This window comes from Crotalus tigris, unplaced genomic scaffold (assembly GCF_016545835.1).
Source record: "Crotalus tigris isolate CLP2741 ecotype Arizona unplaced genomic scaffold, ASM1654583v1 scf7180000018292.409768, whole genome shotgun sequence".
NCBI lineage: Eukaryota > Metazoa > Chordata > Lepidosauria > Squamata > Viperidae > Crotalus > Crotalus tigris.
In genome coordinates this window covers 152135-170105 of record NW_024096926.1, presented here as the reverse complement: position 1 = coordinate 170105, position 17971 = coordinate 152135, and the positions used below count along the sequence as shown (strand labels likewise).

Sequence of the window (17971 nt, the reverse complement as noted above, 5' to 3'; positions counted from 1 at the left end):
CTCTTCCAGCCTCATGATTCTATCTCTCGATATTGCTTTTACTAGATTCATCATCTTAGTTATCGAAATCACACCTGGATCCTTTTGCTCTACATCCAGGGAGAGGAGGGCTTGGTAAATTTAGCAGAAGCACTGCAAGAGTAGGGAAGAGACTACACAAATGTAGAGAGAAGCATTAAACAGAAGCAGGCCAAGACCCCAACCTAACTGGAAAAGGCATAGAATCAAAACCATGTGAGGTATTAGTACCGCTTTATGAAGCCTTAGTGAGGCCATATCTGGAATACTGCATCCTGTTTCAGTCACATTACAAAAAAGAGGTTGAGACTCTGGAAAAAGTGCACAGAAGAGCAACTAAAGTGATTAAAGGACTGCAGACTAAAACAAATGAAGAACGGTTGCAGGCCAGTCTAGAGAAAAAAAAGGACTGGGGGGGGGGAAACATGATATCAGTCGTCCAGTATTTGAGGAGCTGCCACAAAGAACAAGGGGGTCAACTTATTCTCCAAAGCAAAAGGGGGCAGGACAAGAAACAATGGTTGGAAACTGATCAAAGAGAGAAGCAACCTGGAATTAAGGAGAAACTTCCCAATAGTGAGAGCCATTAACCAGTGGAACAGCTTGCCTCCAGAAGTGGTGGGTGCTTTTTTAGACAACTGAAGTGATATAGAGTCCCCTGCTTGAGCAGCGGGTTGGACTAGAACAGTGGTTCTCAACCTTTCTAATGCCGCGACCCCATAATACAGTTCCCCATGTTGTGATGACCCCCAACCACTTATACATCACCGGGTGCCAGGGGCGTGGCCAAAGAAAAGGGGAAAAAAATGGCGGACAGCCTTGTTTGGTGACCCCCGTGAAATGGTCATTCGACCCCAAATGGGGTCCCGACCCACAGGTTGAGAACCACTGGACTAGAAGACCTCCAAGGTCCCTTCCAGCTCTATTCTGACTGATTGAAAAAGATACTGGTTGGCAAAGCACTAAAGAGATTCTGATTTCTTCCACCAGCTGGCAAGGATTTCCTCCGGCACTCAGGCAAAGTTTGGGAGGACAGCCATGTGTAGTGACTTTCATCTAGTGCAGTGGTTCTCAACCTGTGGGTCGGGACCCCATTTGGGGTCGAACGACCATTTCATGGGGCTCGCCAAACAAGGCTGTCCGCCATTTTTTCCCCCTTTCCTTTGGTCACGTCCCTGGCACCCAGTGATGTATAAGTGGTTGGGGGTCACCACAACATGGGGAACTGTATTATGGGGTCGCGGCATTAGAAAGGTTGAGAACCACTGGTCTAGTGTGCTCAGGGCCAGAGCAAATGAGCTTCCATGACAGCTTCTTGGCAACTGATCTCCGGAACAAAGTCCCTTCTGCTGGTGCTGCAAATCCCACTCTATGGTTCACTGATTACTGCAGAATAAATAAGCATGATATTCTTCAGGACGGACGGGGTCCTAAATAACAGAATAAGAGAGTTGGAAGGGACCTTGGAGGTCTTCTAGTCCAACCCCCTGCTCAAGCAGGAAATCCTATATAATTTCAGACAAAAGGTTGTCCAATCTCTTTGGGAAAGAGATTTGGGGAAGGAAGTCCTAGGACAGAAGCCCCCAATCTTTTGGGCACCAGGGACCGGTTTGGTGGAGAAAGGTTTTTCCATGGACCAGAGAGTGCGCGGTTTTGTGTGCTGCCTGCCTCTCACACATGGGACTTTGTTTGTTTGTGCGGACCGGTTGCTGGCGTGCTACTGCCCGGTACTCGCCCACGGACTGGGGGTTGGGGACCCCTGTCCTAGGACAGTGGTGGCGAACGTATGGCACGGGTGCCAGAGGCGGCACTCGGACCCCTCTCTGTGGGCGCACACACCGTCTCCCCAGCCCCGCCTCCTCCCACAGCCCCCTCCTCACCAGCAGCCCCCTTGGAGGAGAGTTGCCCCTGGGCGAAGCCCACACAAAGCAGCGCAGCCAAGGACATGGTAGCCAGGCAGCGGGGACAAGACTCTGCCCTTGTGCCCCGTTGCGTGCAGATGATGCTGCGGGACATGGATGGAGGGCATGGCCGCCATGGTGCTGCTGGGCTGCCTGGGTGATCTGTGGCGGGCCGTGGAGGTGGTGGGTGGCCCAGTGGGCAGGGTGGAGCAGGGACAGGGGTGGTTTTTGGGTACTCGGTTTCTAAAAGGTTCACCATCACTGTCCTAGGAGATTTAAATGAGAAGCTTGGAGTTGAGTAAGTCTATCTTAGAGAAGAGAAGAGAAGAGAAGAGAAGAGAAGAGAAGAGAAGAGAAGAGAAGAGAAGAGAAGAGAAGAGAAGAGAAGAACTAGTCTTTCCATTTTTTCCTGGCTGGGAAACAGCAGAAGTCTCCAAGCTTGTGGACTTCAACTACCAGAATTCTTGGGTATCCAGGTGTCAAATCCATTTAAAACAGACCTCCTCAGTTTTAACTACCAGTAATCCTCGACTTACAACAGTTCATTTGAGGACCATTCAAAGTTACAACGGCACTGAAAAAAGGGACTTATGACCATTTCTCATACTTATGACCATTGCAGCATCCCTGTGGTCACATGATTTACATTCAGACGCTTGGCAACTGGTTCATATTTACGACGGCTGCTGTGTCCCAGGGTCATGTAACAGGCAAAGTCAATGGGGAAGCCAGATTCACTTAACGACCGAGTTACTAACTTAACGCCGGCACCAATTCACTTCACAACTGGGGCGAGAGAGATCATAAAAATGGAGAGAACTCAACTATCTCGCTTAGCAACAAGAAACCTGGGGCTCAATTGTAGTCATAAGTCGAGGACTACCTGTGTCAACGTTAGAAGGCCACAACCATCCTTGATTTCTACTTTGCATGGACACGTCGAAATTGTTCGTTGCGTAATGTCATCCTAACCTTTTATTTTGAGACTTTGCTTTCCCAGCAAGTTAATAGAAAACAAAGTGACAGTAAAAACCTGCTAAGACCCAAAACAAGCTACGCTGAGAGCCTACGAGCATTCCTTGTGCCAAAGAATAGCCGTGTCGCCCCGTGTTAATCTTTGGAAATGCTGTAGGTGGTAGTGGCCATCCACAGATCTATTTGGGAAAAGGCACGTAATCCCTACAGCCTCTGAGCTTCTCTTTTTTCCTTCAAGGTTGCCAAAGAAGAGACAGTGCCCTTAAGATGAGCCACAGTTAACTCTATGGCGAACTCTAAATTCTTTCATCGGCTTCTTTCCAGTAGCCCATTCCTAAGGTGGCTGAATTTGATCATCTAGGTCAGTGATGGCGAACCTTTTAGAGACCGAGTGCCCAAACTGCAACCCAAAACCCACTTATGTATCATCAGGTGCTGGGTGGGCGTAGCCCATTGGGTGGGCGTGGCTGCAACAGACTGGGTGGGCCTAAAAAGTTCAATCAATCAATTCCAACTTTGCGAGATCTTTTTTCCCCCCGCGAGACATTGAAATTCTTTTTTATTTTTTTTTGCACATGGCAACGGAGGCCTAAAGCGAAAAGGTTTTATAAAACCCAGCTGAAGGCCTAGGACTGGGGCGACGGCGCGCGTGCTCACAGAGAGGGCTCTGCGTGCCACCTGTGGCACGCGTGCCATACGTTCGCCACCACGGATCTAAGTTAAGCTTGGCTCAAAAATTGATTAGAATAAGAACAGGGGGCGTACAAAACACAGAGACTTTACTGCTACCCAGTTTATGGTTGAAAATGGCACCCCAAATGTCACTGCAGGTAGTCCTCGACTTATAATCATTTCTTGAGCGGCCATTTGAAGTTACAACAGTACCGAAAAAGCGTCTGGTGACCATGTTTCACACTTACGACCACTGCAGCATCCCCCATGGTCGCATGACCAAACTTGAGACACTTGGCAACTGGTTCATACTTGTGATGGTCACAGTGTCCCGGGGTCACGTGATCCCCTTTTGCGACCTTCTGACAAGCAAGGTCAACCCGGCAGCCAGCTTCACTTAAGAACCCTGTCACTAATGAGCAGGGGTTGGACTCGATGACCTCCAAGGTCCCTTCCAACTTTATTATTATTATTATTAGCAGCTACAGTGATTCACTTAGCAACTATGGCAAGAATGGTTGTAAAATTGAGGCAAAACTCACTGAACAACTATCCCACGAAACAACAGAAATTTTAGGGTCTCTTGTGGTTTATAAATCGAAAACTGCCTGGATTGTCTGCTTGTTTTTGTTGCAGACCTTTCTAAGTAACATCCTCAGTGCTAGTAAGGAGTGCTGTTTGCTGTCAGTTTATATCCTGGTGTCTTAGGGATTCTTTGATTGGGCTGTTTACTGATGGCCCTTTGGCAGTTTCTTGATTGGGGTATTGTTTACTTGATTGCTGGTCTGAAGCCCGATAAAACTGGTTTTATCGGGCGCTCACATTCTATTGCCCCAGGATAAAAAAAGCAGTATACAGTAGGCCATTTTTTCCTACAGGTCTGGGACACAGATCAGGCTGATGGATACATTTCCTGAAACGCTGTAAAAATAATCCTCTTAAATCATAGCATTAGTGTCAGTGTACATGTCTCTCATCTTCAAAAAGCTACCGAACCTAATGCGTCTGAGCTATTGATTCCAGAATGGCCACTTCCCCCCCCCCTCTGTTGATTATGAAACCCAAAAACTTGACCGTGGCAGCGAAAGGCAACCCGTGAAGAAAAAAAAAAGTTTTCCTCTGTTAAAAAAATAATTCATACGGGAGAATAATGGAGAAATGTTCAAAAACGGGTCAGAAAAATCTTCAAAGGATGCAGGGATCCTCAGAGGCCACGAGGGCCTTCTAAGTTTTGGAACCGCACGTGTGAAAAGCCAGAAAGATGCGACCAGATTTCCTGCTGCATATTTTTTTCTAGGAAAGATCCTGTGCTCCATTTGGCTTTAACTGCTCGCTCTTTATCAAAGTAACAGATTTACTGTATATGTTCTTTATGCTGGTTCATTGCATGGCTCCATTTCGTGGGCTTTACCCATCAATAAAGGAGAATATTTGTAGCTCAAGTTTGAAATGAGAAACCCCTTGGTGCTCTCTGAGCTTGGTGTTTTTCTTGCAGATGTTTCATTATCCAACTAAATAACATCATAAGTGCTAGAAAAGAGTGGGATCTGTAGTGAGGAGGAGGACGACGGCCCTGGGGTCCTTGAAGCTCTCTGAGCTTGGTGGTTTTCTTGCAGACCCTAACTAGGTAACATCACCCAGCTTTTAAAAACCTTCCAGAAAATTTCAGTTAAGTCCCTAATTTCCTAGGCAGCTACAATTACTGTGTGAATTAGTGCACTCAGCATTTTATTTGCATCAGGTCCAATAGTTGCAGTGATGGTCTCCAGAGTACATTTCCTTTTTATTTTTATTTTTAGAAGGACTGAAGAAAATCACCCCCTATGGTTCTGAGCACAGAGTTAAATGGAATTTTGTTGCCCAGGTAGAAGCAACAACTTTCTGGAGACCAGGTGCTCTGGAAAAATCACCATGGTCATTCCCCACCCTGTCCTGCATGCATTCAGCTGCCTGTCGTTGAAAGATACCTGCCTTGGTGGACCTGGGTTTCACCCAGCTGAACAATTACGTTCCTAATCTGCCTCCCCATAATATGGCAGTAGATGATCTGGAGTAGGCATTTCAATCCTGTTTGCTTTCTACCAATACGCGAAATTTCATATTCAGGACACGATGCTGACTTTTTAAAAAGCTGTTTTTCATGTTTATGGGTTCTCTCTCCAAGGGGTTCAGGCCAGCATGCCTCGTCTTATGTTTACAACCATTTTAGGATAACTACTGCTCCCCTGTGGGTTGAAAAACGTCCCGCTGGCATCTCCACAGGAGATGTGCGAGAGAGGTTTATGGTTTCATGGAATTTCTTGGACACTGACTGCTGTGACGTTGAGCGAAAAAGTCATAGGCTGCAAATATACTGCAGCCTACCTTTTGAGTTTGTTTAGCCCTATCCTCTGAAACCCTGATTCTCAGTTCCCCTGTCTGCTCATTTCACCCACACCCTAGTGTGGCGTGGCCATGACAATCCTAGTTTATTATCTTCTGGCGTTACTTTTAAGTGCTTTGAATAAGGAGAAACACCGATGTCAGCTTGTAAAACTCACATTAAATCAGCCAGTTGTAGTCCTATAGCCAGTGACAAATCAATTCTGCGATTCACGATAGGGCTCTAATATTAAACCCAGCCCAAGTTTTTACAGTATAGCTATCAGCCAGTACTTAGCTACACTGAAAATGAAGCAAGTATAATTGAGTAACAAGAAAACGACACCTTATAACTTATGAGTTCAGTCTCAAACGTATTTACTTAAGATAGCAGTTAGAGGGAGGATATTGCAAGATATATTTTAATAACTGTTTGAGGTCCCTGTGCTTTCAGAACAGCCACTGGCCTCCCATGAAGGGCTTCAAATGGAGTGTCCAGTCTTGGCAACTTTAAGCCTTGTGGACTTCAACTCCCAGGCTTCCCCATGCTGGCTGGGGAATTCTGGGAGTTGACGTCCACAAGTCCTGCTTTAAAATATATTCATAAAGCAGGCAAAATCCAACCAACTATTCATCAAAACCATCCCCACAAAGGACCACTATAACCTTGCATATGACAATACACACATATGTATAAAATACTTAAAAATAATCTTCAACTAGTAAGGGTATTTTTCACTTAATGGGGTATCAAGGTATTTTGCCAGAATTTGCAAAGCACATTCTAAAAGTTCATTTATTTACAATTTCACTGCAAATACTGCATTCAACACCTTCCCTCTCCAAATGAAATCAGTGCATGGCAAAATTATTTTGCCTCCACACTTTTAAAACCCTAGGATTTAAAAAAAAAAGCATTCATTTTCCTAACATTTTACATTGAAAGTTAACCCACCTGCCTAAAATGCAGGCAGTGCACCGCCAGATAAGCTGCCCAGATTGACAAATGTTAAAAGCAAGACCACCTAAACATCTGGAGATTAAAAAAAAAAATGGGGTGACCCTCATAAAAATAGGGGCAGGGCTCTGATCACACGGTCACTGCTTTTTAACTTTCTTTTTTTTCCCAGTTTCCTCCTACCAGTTGCTCTTGATTTGGAAGGTCTTTCCATTCAAAAGAATTAAAACCAGAGGCGGGGAACTATGGCCCCGTTGATGACTTGTGGACTTCAACTCCCAGAATTCCTGAGCCAGCCAGGAATTTTGGGAGTTGAAGTCCACAAGTCAAAGGGCCATAGTTCACAACCCTTGAATTAAATCATTCACATATGCTCCTAAAACATGAGGCATTCAGTCCCTCCTCCAATGCAAATTCAGATTAGAAATGTCCATTATTATTTATTGGACACACAAATTAGGTGAGTGTTCCGTGAAGGATCCTTTTCAAGATCCAAAATGCTCCAGGCAAGCACAAAGAGAAATATCTGTCCATTTTTGGTTCCTAAAGCAAGCTACTTCTTTACATGAGAAGGGTGCATTCTGCATTCCCAGTGCCCGTCCTCCCAACAGCATTCTGATTTTTACATATTTATTTTTTATTACATTTATATGCGGCTCATCTCACGTATAAAATGTGAAATAATACGTGAGATAAACTTTCTCTCACACATATAAAGCGATTCTGGGCAGCCTTACAAGTAATTTGGATTTGGATCCTATCTAGATAATCCTCCAGTTTGGGTTCCTTTCAACCAAAGGCAGGGAGGATTCCATCCTTTTGTCTCCCCGGGGCTGGAGGTGGAGGGGAAGAGAACTGGAGCTGGTTTTATTTTTATTTATTAAATTTATATGCCACCTATATAACACTGCTAGAACAGCCCTGGGAGGATTGCACAGTGGATAAAAAGGTTTAAAAAAAAAATAATACAGAAGATTAAATTAAGAATTTGGTTCTCTTTCCATGCAAAATACCAGCCAGCCAGAAATGCAGGGGGAGAAAAGCAAAGCAAAGGCCCTGAAAAGCAGGAAGGGGGGGGGCTCTGAAGGGCTGGGCTCCAACCCTCCCCAGTTGCCCGGTTTTCCCCAGGTGGCCTCAGGAGAAGGGGGGAAATTGGGGGGGGAGCTAAGAGGACCAGACACAGCCCCTCCCCTCTCATTAAAATGCATGGGTTGGGGGGGGGGAAGAGAAGGGAGTCTCTGAGGAACAAAGCAAGAAGAAAAGGCGCCCCTGAATGCAGGAAGACCCTCATTAAAGTGAGGGGCCAAAGCAGGGAAACAGTCATGAAATGTGGGGTGCAAAAAGAGGGGAGACCCACATAAAAAGCAGGGTACAGAAGCGGAGCAGGCCGCATGAAAACCAGGGTGCCAAAGTGAGGAGACCCCCCCAAGAAAAGCAGGGCGCAAAAAAGCAGGGAGACCCTCATGAAAAGCAAGGAAGCCTTTATTAAAACAAGATGTCAAAGCAGGGAGACTACTATGAAAACTGGGGTGCAAAACCAGGGGGGGCCCTCATGAAAAGAGGGAAGACCCGCTGAAAAAGCGGGATGCTAAGCAGGCAATCCCTCATCAAAAACGGGGAGCCAAAGTGGGGAGACCGCCATGAAAAATGGGGTGCCAAACCAGAGTGTCCCTCATGAAGAGGGGAGACCCTCATTAAAAATGGGCTGCAAAGTGGGGAAGGCCCTTCATGAAAAACAGGGTGCCAAAGTGGGGTGACCACCATGAAAAGTGGGGTGCCTCCCGCACGAAAAGCGGGGGGGGCCCTCATTAGAAAAAAGGGTGCAAACCCAGAGAGGCCCTCATGAAAAAAATTGAGGAGACCTTCATCTAAAGCCGGGTGCCAAAGCGGGGAGACCGCCATGAAAAGTGAGGAGCAAAACTAGGGAGACCCTCCTTAAAAAGTGGGATGTCAAACGTGAAAAGCAGGCTGCAAACCCAGGAAGGCACTCTTGGAAAGAGGGGAGACTCTCCTTGAAAAGGGGGCTCAAACCTAGGGAGACCCCCAAAGGGGGGCACACACCCAGAAAAACGGGCAGACCCTCATGAAAAAGAGGGGTGCCAAAGCGGGGAGACTGCCATGAAAAGTGGGGTGGAAAGGCAGGGAGACCTCACTTAAAAAGCCACAGCAGGGGGACCATGTAAAGTGGGGTGCCAAACTAGGGAGACCAAAGCAGGGAGACTCTCATGAAAAGTGGGGTGCCAGAGACACCCTCCCTTACGAAAAGCGGGAGGGGGGAGGTGTCTCATTAGACAGCGGGGTGCAAACCTGGGGAGACTGTCATGAAAAATGGGGAGACCCTCATGAAAAAGCAGGGTGCAAAGCCCATGGGGGGTTGTGCAGAGAAGCCGCTTCAAGTCACGCAGCTCCCCCCCCCCGTAAGGAGCCTCTGGGGGGGCGGACCCCCTTCCGGGGAGAGTCTTTCCCCTCACAAACTTGTGAAAAACAGGAAGACCCCCATGAAAAGTGGGGTGCCAAGCCAGAAAGACCCTCCCTCACGAAAAGCGGGGGGGGACGCTCATGAGAAAGTGGGGTGCCAAGCCCTCGTCTGAGGGGGCGGCATCCAGAGAACCCCCTCCCCGGCAGGGAGCCCCCTCCCCAGAGTGGGGAGGAGTCCTCCCGCCCGGGGGTGCCCCTCCAAGGAGGGCGTCTCTCCCCTCCCCCAACCGCCCCCCTCCCGTGCCAGGCCCGCGCGCGTGCCCCCCCCCGGTGGGGGCGGGGCCGGCCTGGGGGGCGGAGCCTCTCACCTTGAAGTAGCCGCCCTCGTAGAGCGTGTTGGGCGGCCCGAAGATGGCCACCTCCCAGTTGTACAGGTCGGACTCGTCGACCAGAGTGATGCGGAAGCCCTCCACCGGCTCCTCCTGCAGCCCCTTCAGCTCCAGCATCAGCGCCTTCTGTGAGCTGCTCACCTGCTGCTGCGCCATGGCGGAGGACGAGGCGGCGGGGGACGGCGAGGCGGGCGCCGCTCAGGACGGGACGGGACGGGCCGCGGCGGGCCAGGCCGGGCTAGGCCGCCCGGCCCGCCCGCCGCCGCCGCCGCGATCCTCCTGCTCCGTGCGGGGCGGCCCTGGGCGAGCCCACCGGCGCCGCGGGGCCCGAGAAGGGGCGGGGAGGGGGAAAGGCAACGAGCGCGGCCTGCGCCACCGAGCGAGGCAGTCGCGCACCCCGGGCCCGCTTTGCTTCCCACCGGCGGCGCCCTCAACGCCGCCGCCGCCGCCGCCGCCGCCGCTTCCTTTTGTGACGGCGACGCCGCTCGCGCGCAGACGTGAGCGCGCACGCTCCGCCCGGTAGGCTCCACCCTCCCGCGGCCGCCGCCGCCGCCGCTTCCGCCTCCCTGGCAGGCGGCGCAGGCCGGCCGGCCGCCTCTCCGCGCACGCGCACGCAGAGGAGGCTTTGGCCACGCTCTCGGTTACGTCAGAGGCGGCCTTGGCAACGCCCCCGGTTACGTGAGAGGCGGCTTTATTGGGCCGATTGCCAGCGCTTCTGATTGGCTGGGCTGAACCGCCCATCACGCTCGCTCGCTCTCTCTCAAGCGCTCTCTCGTCCAATGTTTAGTCTAATCCTGCCTTTTCGCGTAATATCATTGGCTGGCTCCATGGTACACGCCCTAAGGGAAGGAAGCGTTCGGCCATTGGTCACAGTTGTTAAAAGTACTCAGCCTTCTTCAGGGATGGGCTGGTTTCCGTCTGTGTTTTCTTGTGTGGTGGGAAGGCGTTTAAGCGTCTCTTAAATGGACGGAACCATTAAGCCATTGAAAGGGGGGGCGGTTTGTCTGAAATGGTGCGTTTTCAAGAAAAAAAGGGTCATTTTGGGGTGCTAATTGGTTTGTTGGGCGTTATTTTCAAAATCTTTTGCAGTAATGAAGGCGGGAAATTGCCCTAAAAGATGCAATAAAACGTAGGCAATGGATCAATGATATAATTGTCACAATATATAATTGTACATGTAAAGGTAGACAAGCGCTCGTATAGATAAGTCACACAACTGCCATAGAACATGGTTTATGTTCTGGTTTATGCAATAATGTGAAGCAGCCCCCTTGGATCACATTAATGCATTGGGCCAAATCATGTGTAAACCACAATTAGGCTAAGCTTTGATGTAACCACATATAAGCCATGGTTAAACCACCATAAACCAAGTTGAGGCCTGGTTATGGCTCAGTGGGTTTTCTTGACCAGTACAGTATAACCCAGTCTTTTTCAACCTTGGCAACTTTAAGATATGTGGACTGCAACGCCCAGAATTCTGTGCTGACTGGGGAATTATGGGAGTTAAAAGTCCACATAAAGTTGCCAAGATTGAAAAAAAAACACAGCTATACCTCCATGGCAAGCCTTGGCAGAATGAACCAAACGAGGGAAACTGTTTTTTATGAAGGTTGTAAAGATATGAAAACTGATAGTCAAATAAGAAAATCCCCCAATTAATTTTTAAAAAATAGAAAACTGCTTGTTTGCAAAAACCGGGAAAATTTTGCAATGCTCTCATTGGGGAATGGGACCCCAAAACAGCATAAAGCAGACAGAATGTGACTCTCACCCCTATTTTAATTGTGACACAAATTCACAGGTAGTCCTCATTTAATCTTTTGAAGTTATGAAGGAACCCCCAGTATGTACTTATGACCCGGGTCCAGAGTTCTGACGGTTGACATTCCCTTCCATGTCACACGATTGTGTTGGTAATCAGTTTTACGACCTGTTGCAGCATTCCGTCATCATATGACTGCAATTTATGACTTTTTAAGACTTTGGTCTTTTTCAAGTGGTTCCCACCAAAAAAGCACCCATAGGGATACATTGACTTGCTTTGCGACCACAGGGTTCATTTTTTGACTGCGGCACTTCCTTAACAACTGTCACATACACATAAAAAAACCGGTTATAAAATCAGGTCAGTCGGGTGGAGGCCTCGACTTACACCCAGCATGAATTTGAACCAGAATTTTGGGCTCCATGAGCGTTGTAATTAGTTGTAAGTTGAGGATGAAGAGATCAGCCACCCACTTCTAGTTTTCTGCTGATGAGCTTGACTTGGAAAAAGCTTTACAAATATTTTAATTAATTCAGAATTTGTTTCTACACATACACGCAAAGTTCAAAGTGAACTTTAAAAAAAACTTTTAACCAATTTTGGCAATTTGTTTCCCTTTTTTTTTGTTTTGAGGGGGAGGGATTACCTTTAAAACAGGACATTTCTATTATGATTTTTTTTGCGGATTTGTTCCAGAATCAAAATCAAGGTTTATCTTTAGTTAAAACCTTAACTTCTGAGTTTGTTAAATTTCTTAATCTGAACAGATTTCTAGCAGTATGGATAAAATTTATCACAGTTTTTCATTTATTCTATAATTTATACAGTATGGATTAGGGTTCTCAATCTTTATATTTGTTTATATCTTAATAAAGACATACAGGCTTTTAAAAACAGTGCAATTTACTCTTATTTACAATCAGATAATAAAATGCTGGAAAACTTTAATTTTTAGGTGAAATGTAAATTCCCTGTTTGTGTATATATGTAATAAAATGTGATGATAAAGTTGGATTTCCTGAGAATACCTAAAATTTCCTAGGCAAATTTCCTTTGGGACACTGATCTTAAATTCAAATTTATCTTACTTCAAGTAATTATAGTAATTTGGTGCACATTGAGTAAGAGACTTTGGTTGACATATCAGGTTCTCTGGTCATGGAAATATGCTTGGTGTTGGTTTAGGTTAGTGGATTATCTAATAAACTATAGCTAAACAAATTATGGCTTCTTATACTGTGGTTTATCCAATAAACTATAGCTAAAAGAACTATATCTTCTGATAATTGTGGTTTCTCCAGTAAACTACAGCTAAGCAATCTATAGCTTTCTGTAATTGTGGCTTATCTAATAAATTACAGCTAAGCAAACCATAGCTTCCCGTAATTGTGGTTTATCCAATAAACAATAGCTAAACAAACTGGCTTTCTGTAATTGTGGTTTATCCAATAAACTACAGTTAAACAAACTATGGTTTCTTGTAATTAAGGAATTGGTCAAAGAGGCCTACGAATGGGGACAGGAGGTTCCGGCACTTGTGGGATAGTGTCAAAAAAAGTCAAGTGTTTTTTTTTTTTTTTTCCAATACTGTGATAAAGCCCTGGGTGTGAAAAAGACTGGGGTTGCGATTGTGGGACACCTGCAAACAATTCTGCTTCTTAAAGCAAAATCAGGACTGAGCTGAGCAGGCCAAGGGTGACATCTGCTGGTTATCAGAGAAACTGGTATTTAGTAGGAAGACCACCAAGGAAAGAAAGAAAATGAAGCTCTACAATTTATTTATTTTTATTTCATATTTCTTATTCAGCCAGTCAAGGTTCCTGCCTAAAGTGGAACTAGAACTCACTGACTCCTGGTAATTGTCCCAAAGAGCAAAGCCCTTGCCCTTTTATGACTTGTGGACTTCAACTCCCAGAATTCCTCAGCCAGGATAGGGCTAAAGTTAGGGGTAGGGTAGGATTAGGGATAGGGTAAGAATAGGAGTAGGGGTGGGGATAGGCATAGATATAGGAGTAGAGTTTGGGTAGGTGTAGAGTTAGGGGTAGGGGTAAAGATAGGTGTAGGGATAGGCATAGGTATAGGGGTAGGGTTGAAGTATAATAACCTGAAAACTCATTATAATGTGGGAAACACACCCTTTAGTTAGGATCATGCCAAGAATAGATGATTAGAACCGCATAAAGCCTAACAAATAAATAAATCCATGATTCCAATTTTCTGCCTTTTCAAAGCATTTTATGCAAACTTTAGAATTATCCCATAACTACCTCCCACCAGAACATAGGACATGTAATATCAGATTTAGAGGGGACCTTGAAAGTTTCCTAGTCCGCTAGTTTGAAGACCCCTGCCCTATATGCCATTTCAATCCAGTCTCTTCTTAGAAACCTCCAGGATTGCAACCTTCACATTTGTTTTCCGTGGGTTTTGCATGCACTGATGTAAGACGCATCAAAGCCCGATACTCGGAAACGGTCATCCCTCTTCCAAAAATGCCCAGGTTGTCCTTGAGTTACGACCAGAACCGACCCCAAGATTTCTATTGCTAAGTGAAACATTTAAGTGAGTTTTGCCCCATTTTGCGACCTTTCCTGCCGCAGTTGTTAAATGAATCACTGCAGTTGTTAAGTTAGTCACACTGTTGTTAAGCAAAGCTGGCTTCCCCATTGACTTTGCTTGTGGGAAGGTCACAAAAGGGGATCACATGACCCCTCGGACACTGCAGCCGTCATAAATCTGAGTCAGTTGCCAAGTATCTGAATTTTGATCCCGTGAGCGTGGGGAATGCTGCAACGGTCGTAAGCGTGAAAAACGGTCACAAGTCGCTTTTTTCATGGCTGTTACAACTTTGAATGGTCACTAAATCAAGGGCCAGTTGAGGATTACCTCTAAACAAGAGAAGTTGTGAAACGGAACCCGGAAGTCACATCTCCAGAGAGAAAGAGAGTGAGGTTGAACCTCTCTTCATTTTCCTACTTCTAGACTTCTACCAGCGATAACTCAAAAGGTCGTTTCGGCAAACTTCCTGCGCTCTCCACCAAACGGTAAGATGGGCGGGGCTACACGACGCTAACCTATCGGAGGCCGAGAGTGATGGGCTTGTACACCGGAAGTCGGAAGAACCTCTATGTGTGGCTCTGTTGGCTCCACGTGATTTTGCCAAACGCCACCCGCATGGCTGTGGGAGCCGGTCGGCGGAAGGTGGGTTTGCGACCGAGCGGAGTGGGGTAGGGAAAAAGATCGGGGGGACGCAATACCGTGGGGCTCTCGGGGAGTTTCGCCTGTCTCCTCACCGGACCACAACTCCCATCATCCACGAAGGGATGTCAAGGGCGATGGGAATTGTAGTCCGGGTCCTGTTTCAAGGTTTGGGCGGTGTGTGCGCGCGTGTGTGAGACACACGCACACGGAGGCAGTCACATCCTGGCCCATCTTGGTCGTAGCTTGATCTGTTTGAACTGTAGGGTTGGACTAGAAGACCTCGAGCGTCCCTTCCAACTCTTGTTATTCTTTTATTTATTGATGCATCTCGGCATCCCATCCTTTCGGGTGTGGCTGCTTTTTTTAGGGGGGGGGACAGAAGCTTCCTCCCCATCACTACCCCTAATATATTTCCTGCAAAATATAATTGATTTAGGCTGCGTCCCGCTTCTTTCAGCAGCTCAGGCCACGCAGGAACGCAGTAGTTTCAATCAAAATAATGCTGGAAGGGACCTTGGAGATCTTCTAGTCCAGCCCCCTGCTCGAGCACTCGTGGAGTAGCTGGTGGGCCCAAAGCCACTGTGAGGTCTCATGGCTGCAGATGGACCGGGACTTGCCTCTCCTGTCCCGCAGTCTTGTTTCAGGATGCTTCATTGTTTCCTGCAAATCTGGGATTCCTGGCGGTCTCATTCAAGTGAGAACCAAGGATGGATCTTATTTAAGTTTAATCTTTTAGAACAGAACAGGGGGACCTTGGAGGTCATTTAGTTCAGCCTCCTGTTCTTAATCCTTTAACTATTCTTTACTTGTTTCTACAATATGTCAGCTACCCAGAGTCGTCCTGTATGAGATGGGCGACACAGAAATTTAATAAATAAATTAACCGGGGGGGGGGGCTGAAATCGGACAAAATATCGTAGTAGTTAAAGAATGCTACAAAAAGAGTGGGCAGTTACAGGTAGACCTTGACTTACGATTTCAATTGAGCCTTAAAATTTCTGTTGCTAAGCGAGACAGTTAAGTGAGTTTTGCCTCATTATGTGACCTTACTTGCCACAGTTAAGTGAATCACTTCGGTTATTAAGTGAATCTGGCTTCCCCGTTGACTTTGCTTGTCAGAAGATCACAAAAGAGGGGAAATCACATGACCCCGGGACGCTGCAACCATCATAAATATGAGCCAGTTGCCAAGCGTCTGAATTTTGGTTACGTGACCCATGGGGAGGCTGCAACAGTTGTAAGTGAAAATCAGCCGTAAGCCCCTTTTTTCATTGCTGTTGTAACTGCGAATGGACACTAAATGAAAAGCTGTAAGTCATGGACTACCTGTATAACTATTGTGAGCAGGGTACTATTTAATCAGAATACAGCTGGAAGGGATCTTAAAGGTCTTCTAGTCCAACCCTCTACTCAAGCAGGAGATCCTATACCCTTTCAGATAGGTGGTTGTTCAGTTTTTTCCTAAAAACGCCAGTGATGGAGCACCCACAACTTCTAAAAGGAAGACATTCCACTGATTAACATAATAACAGAGTTGGAAGGGACCTTGGAGGTCTTCTAGTCCAACCCTCCTGCTCAAGCAGGAGAGTCTAGTCAGACAAGTGGAGGTTCAATCTCTTCTTGAAGACCTCCAGTGACAGAGCACCCACAGCTTCTGAAAGTGAGCTGTGCCACTAGTTCAGTGGTGGCAAACCTATGGCACGTGTGCCAGAGGTGGCACTCAGAGCCATCTCTGTTGGCACGCGCGCCACTGCTGCCAGCAGCAGGTCCATCAGGCCACCTCCGCCACCCGGAGCAGGAGCACCGCCCAGCACAAAGGAGGCGAAGCGTCCAATTAGCAAGCTCAAGTAGAGGTGGTAGAGTAGAGGTCACCAACCTTTCGAATGGCGGAATGGAAAAAAAGGGAGGGAGAAGTATTTTACATGCATGCATGTGCACATGGGGCTGTGAACATCGACACACTGCAAATGGGGCGGGGATAGTGCCTGCATGATACTCACTAGCTCTGCCCCGTTCTTATGTGGTGCAGCACCTTGTATCTGCACCCTGCGGTGCGGTGGCTGCCATTTTTGCATCTTGCAGTATGGTGGCCCATTTTTGTGCCCCCGATTTTTACATGCCAGAGGAGCCTCCCCTGATGGCACCACAATGCTGATGCGGCCCTGGCACTTTGCAATAAATAAGTGGGTTTTGGGTTGCGGTTTGGGCACTCAGTCTCTAAAAGGTTCACCATCACTGCATTAGTTAATTGTCCTCACTGTTAGGAAGTTTCTTCTTAATTCCAGGTTGCTTCTCTCCTTGATCAGTTTCCATCCATTGTTTCTTTGTCTTGCCTTCTGGTGCTTTGGAGAATGTTGACAGTCTCTCAAATATTGGAAAACTGCTATTATGTCACCCCTGGTCCTCCTTTTCTCTAGATATCCTTTCTCAAAGATGTGTTGCAGGGGTCCACAACCCCTGGGCCCCTGACCGGTACCGGTCCACAGCCTGTTAGAAACCGGGCTGAGCAAGCAAAGTTTCATGCATGCATTCTCTCTCCCACCCACCCCCACCCCCGGTTTGCGGAAGACAATTTTTCTTGGTGTTAGAAAGGTTAGGGACTGCTGATATATCGCCATACAAATCTTATAAAGAAAAGTTTAAAAAGCTCATGAAGGAAGAGAAACAATAAATACAGCTCACATCCTCATGGAGAAGGAGGATAAATAAATAAAGTTCAAAAAACCTCACAAAAAAGGAGAATGGATAAGTAAGCAAAGCTTAAAACCTCATGAAGGAGGGGAATAAATAAACACAGTTTAAAAGCTTGTGAAGGAAGTATTGGTTGACCTGTTCTTGAATTTCAAAGTGTCACTGTGAAATTTAAAGCCGGCAACGAAAATATCTTGAGTTTCCAGATCCTGTGTTGTTCCACAGAGTTTGCTGTTCTCTTTGGGTTCACACATCACATTAAACCATCATGGGCTCTACTTAGTTTGGGCATCCTGGGCTGGCTGAACCCATCTATTGTGATCTCTAAAGCATTGCTTATATCCTAGAGCAGTGTTCCTCAACAACTTTTGAGAGATGTGGACTTCAACTCCCAGAATTCCCAAGCCAGCATGGCTGACTGGGAAATTTTGGGAGTTGAAGTCCACACCTCTTATAGTTGGCAAGGTTGAAAAACGCTAAACCAAGAGGGAAAATAAGATCCAGAACAAATGAGAAATGGGTTTTTGCCTCTTTTGTGACCACTGTGGGAAAACAGACCACTTAGCACAGGGTTGGGGAAGTATGGCCTTTTTATGACCTGGGGACTTCAACTCCCAGA

The 17971-nt window shown here is 46.8% G+C and overlaps 2 protein-coding genes across 3 annotated transcripts in view; one reads left to right on the top strand and one right to left on the bottom strand.

Annotated features, from left to right (window-relative positions):
* Positions 1-10286, bottom strand: part of UBE2R2 (ubiquitin conjugating enzyme E2 R2) — a 66536-nt gene extending 56250 nt beyond the window's left edge. The window contains exon 1 of the mRNA XM_039349539.1: positions 9672-10286. Within this exon, the coding sequence (XP_039205473.1) occupies positions 9672-9848 (177 nt within the window). The 5' untranslated portion in view covers positions 9849-10286. The remainder of the gene's footprint in view (positions 1-9671) is intronic.
* A 4247-nt stretch (positions 10287-14533) lies between these two features.
* Positions 14534-17971, top strand: part of NOL6 (nucleolar protein 6) — an 89087-nt gene continuing 85649 nt past the window's right edge. For both annotated transcript variants that reach the window (XM_039349537.1, XM_039349538.1), the window contains exon 1: positions 14534-14661. In XM_039349537.1, the coding sequence (XP_039205471.1) occupies positions 14554-14661 (108 nt within the window). In that variant the 5' untranslated portion in view covers positions 14534-14553. The remainder of the gene's footprint in view (positions 14662-17971) is intronic.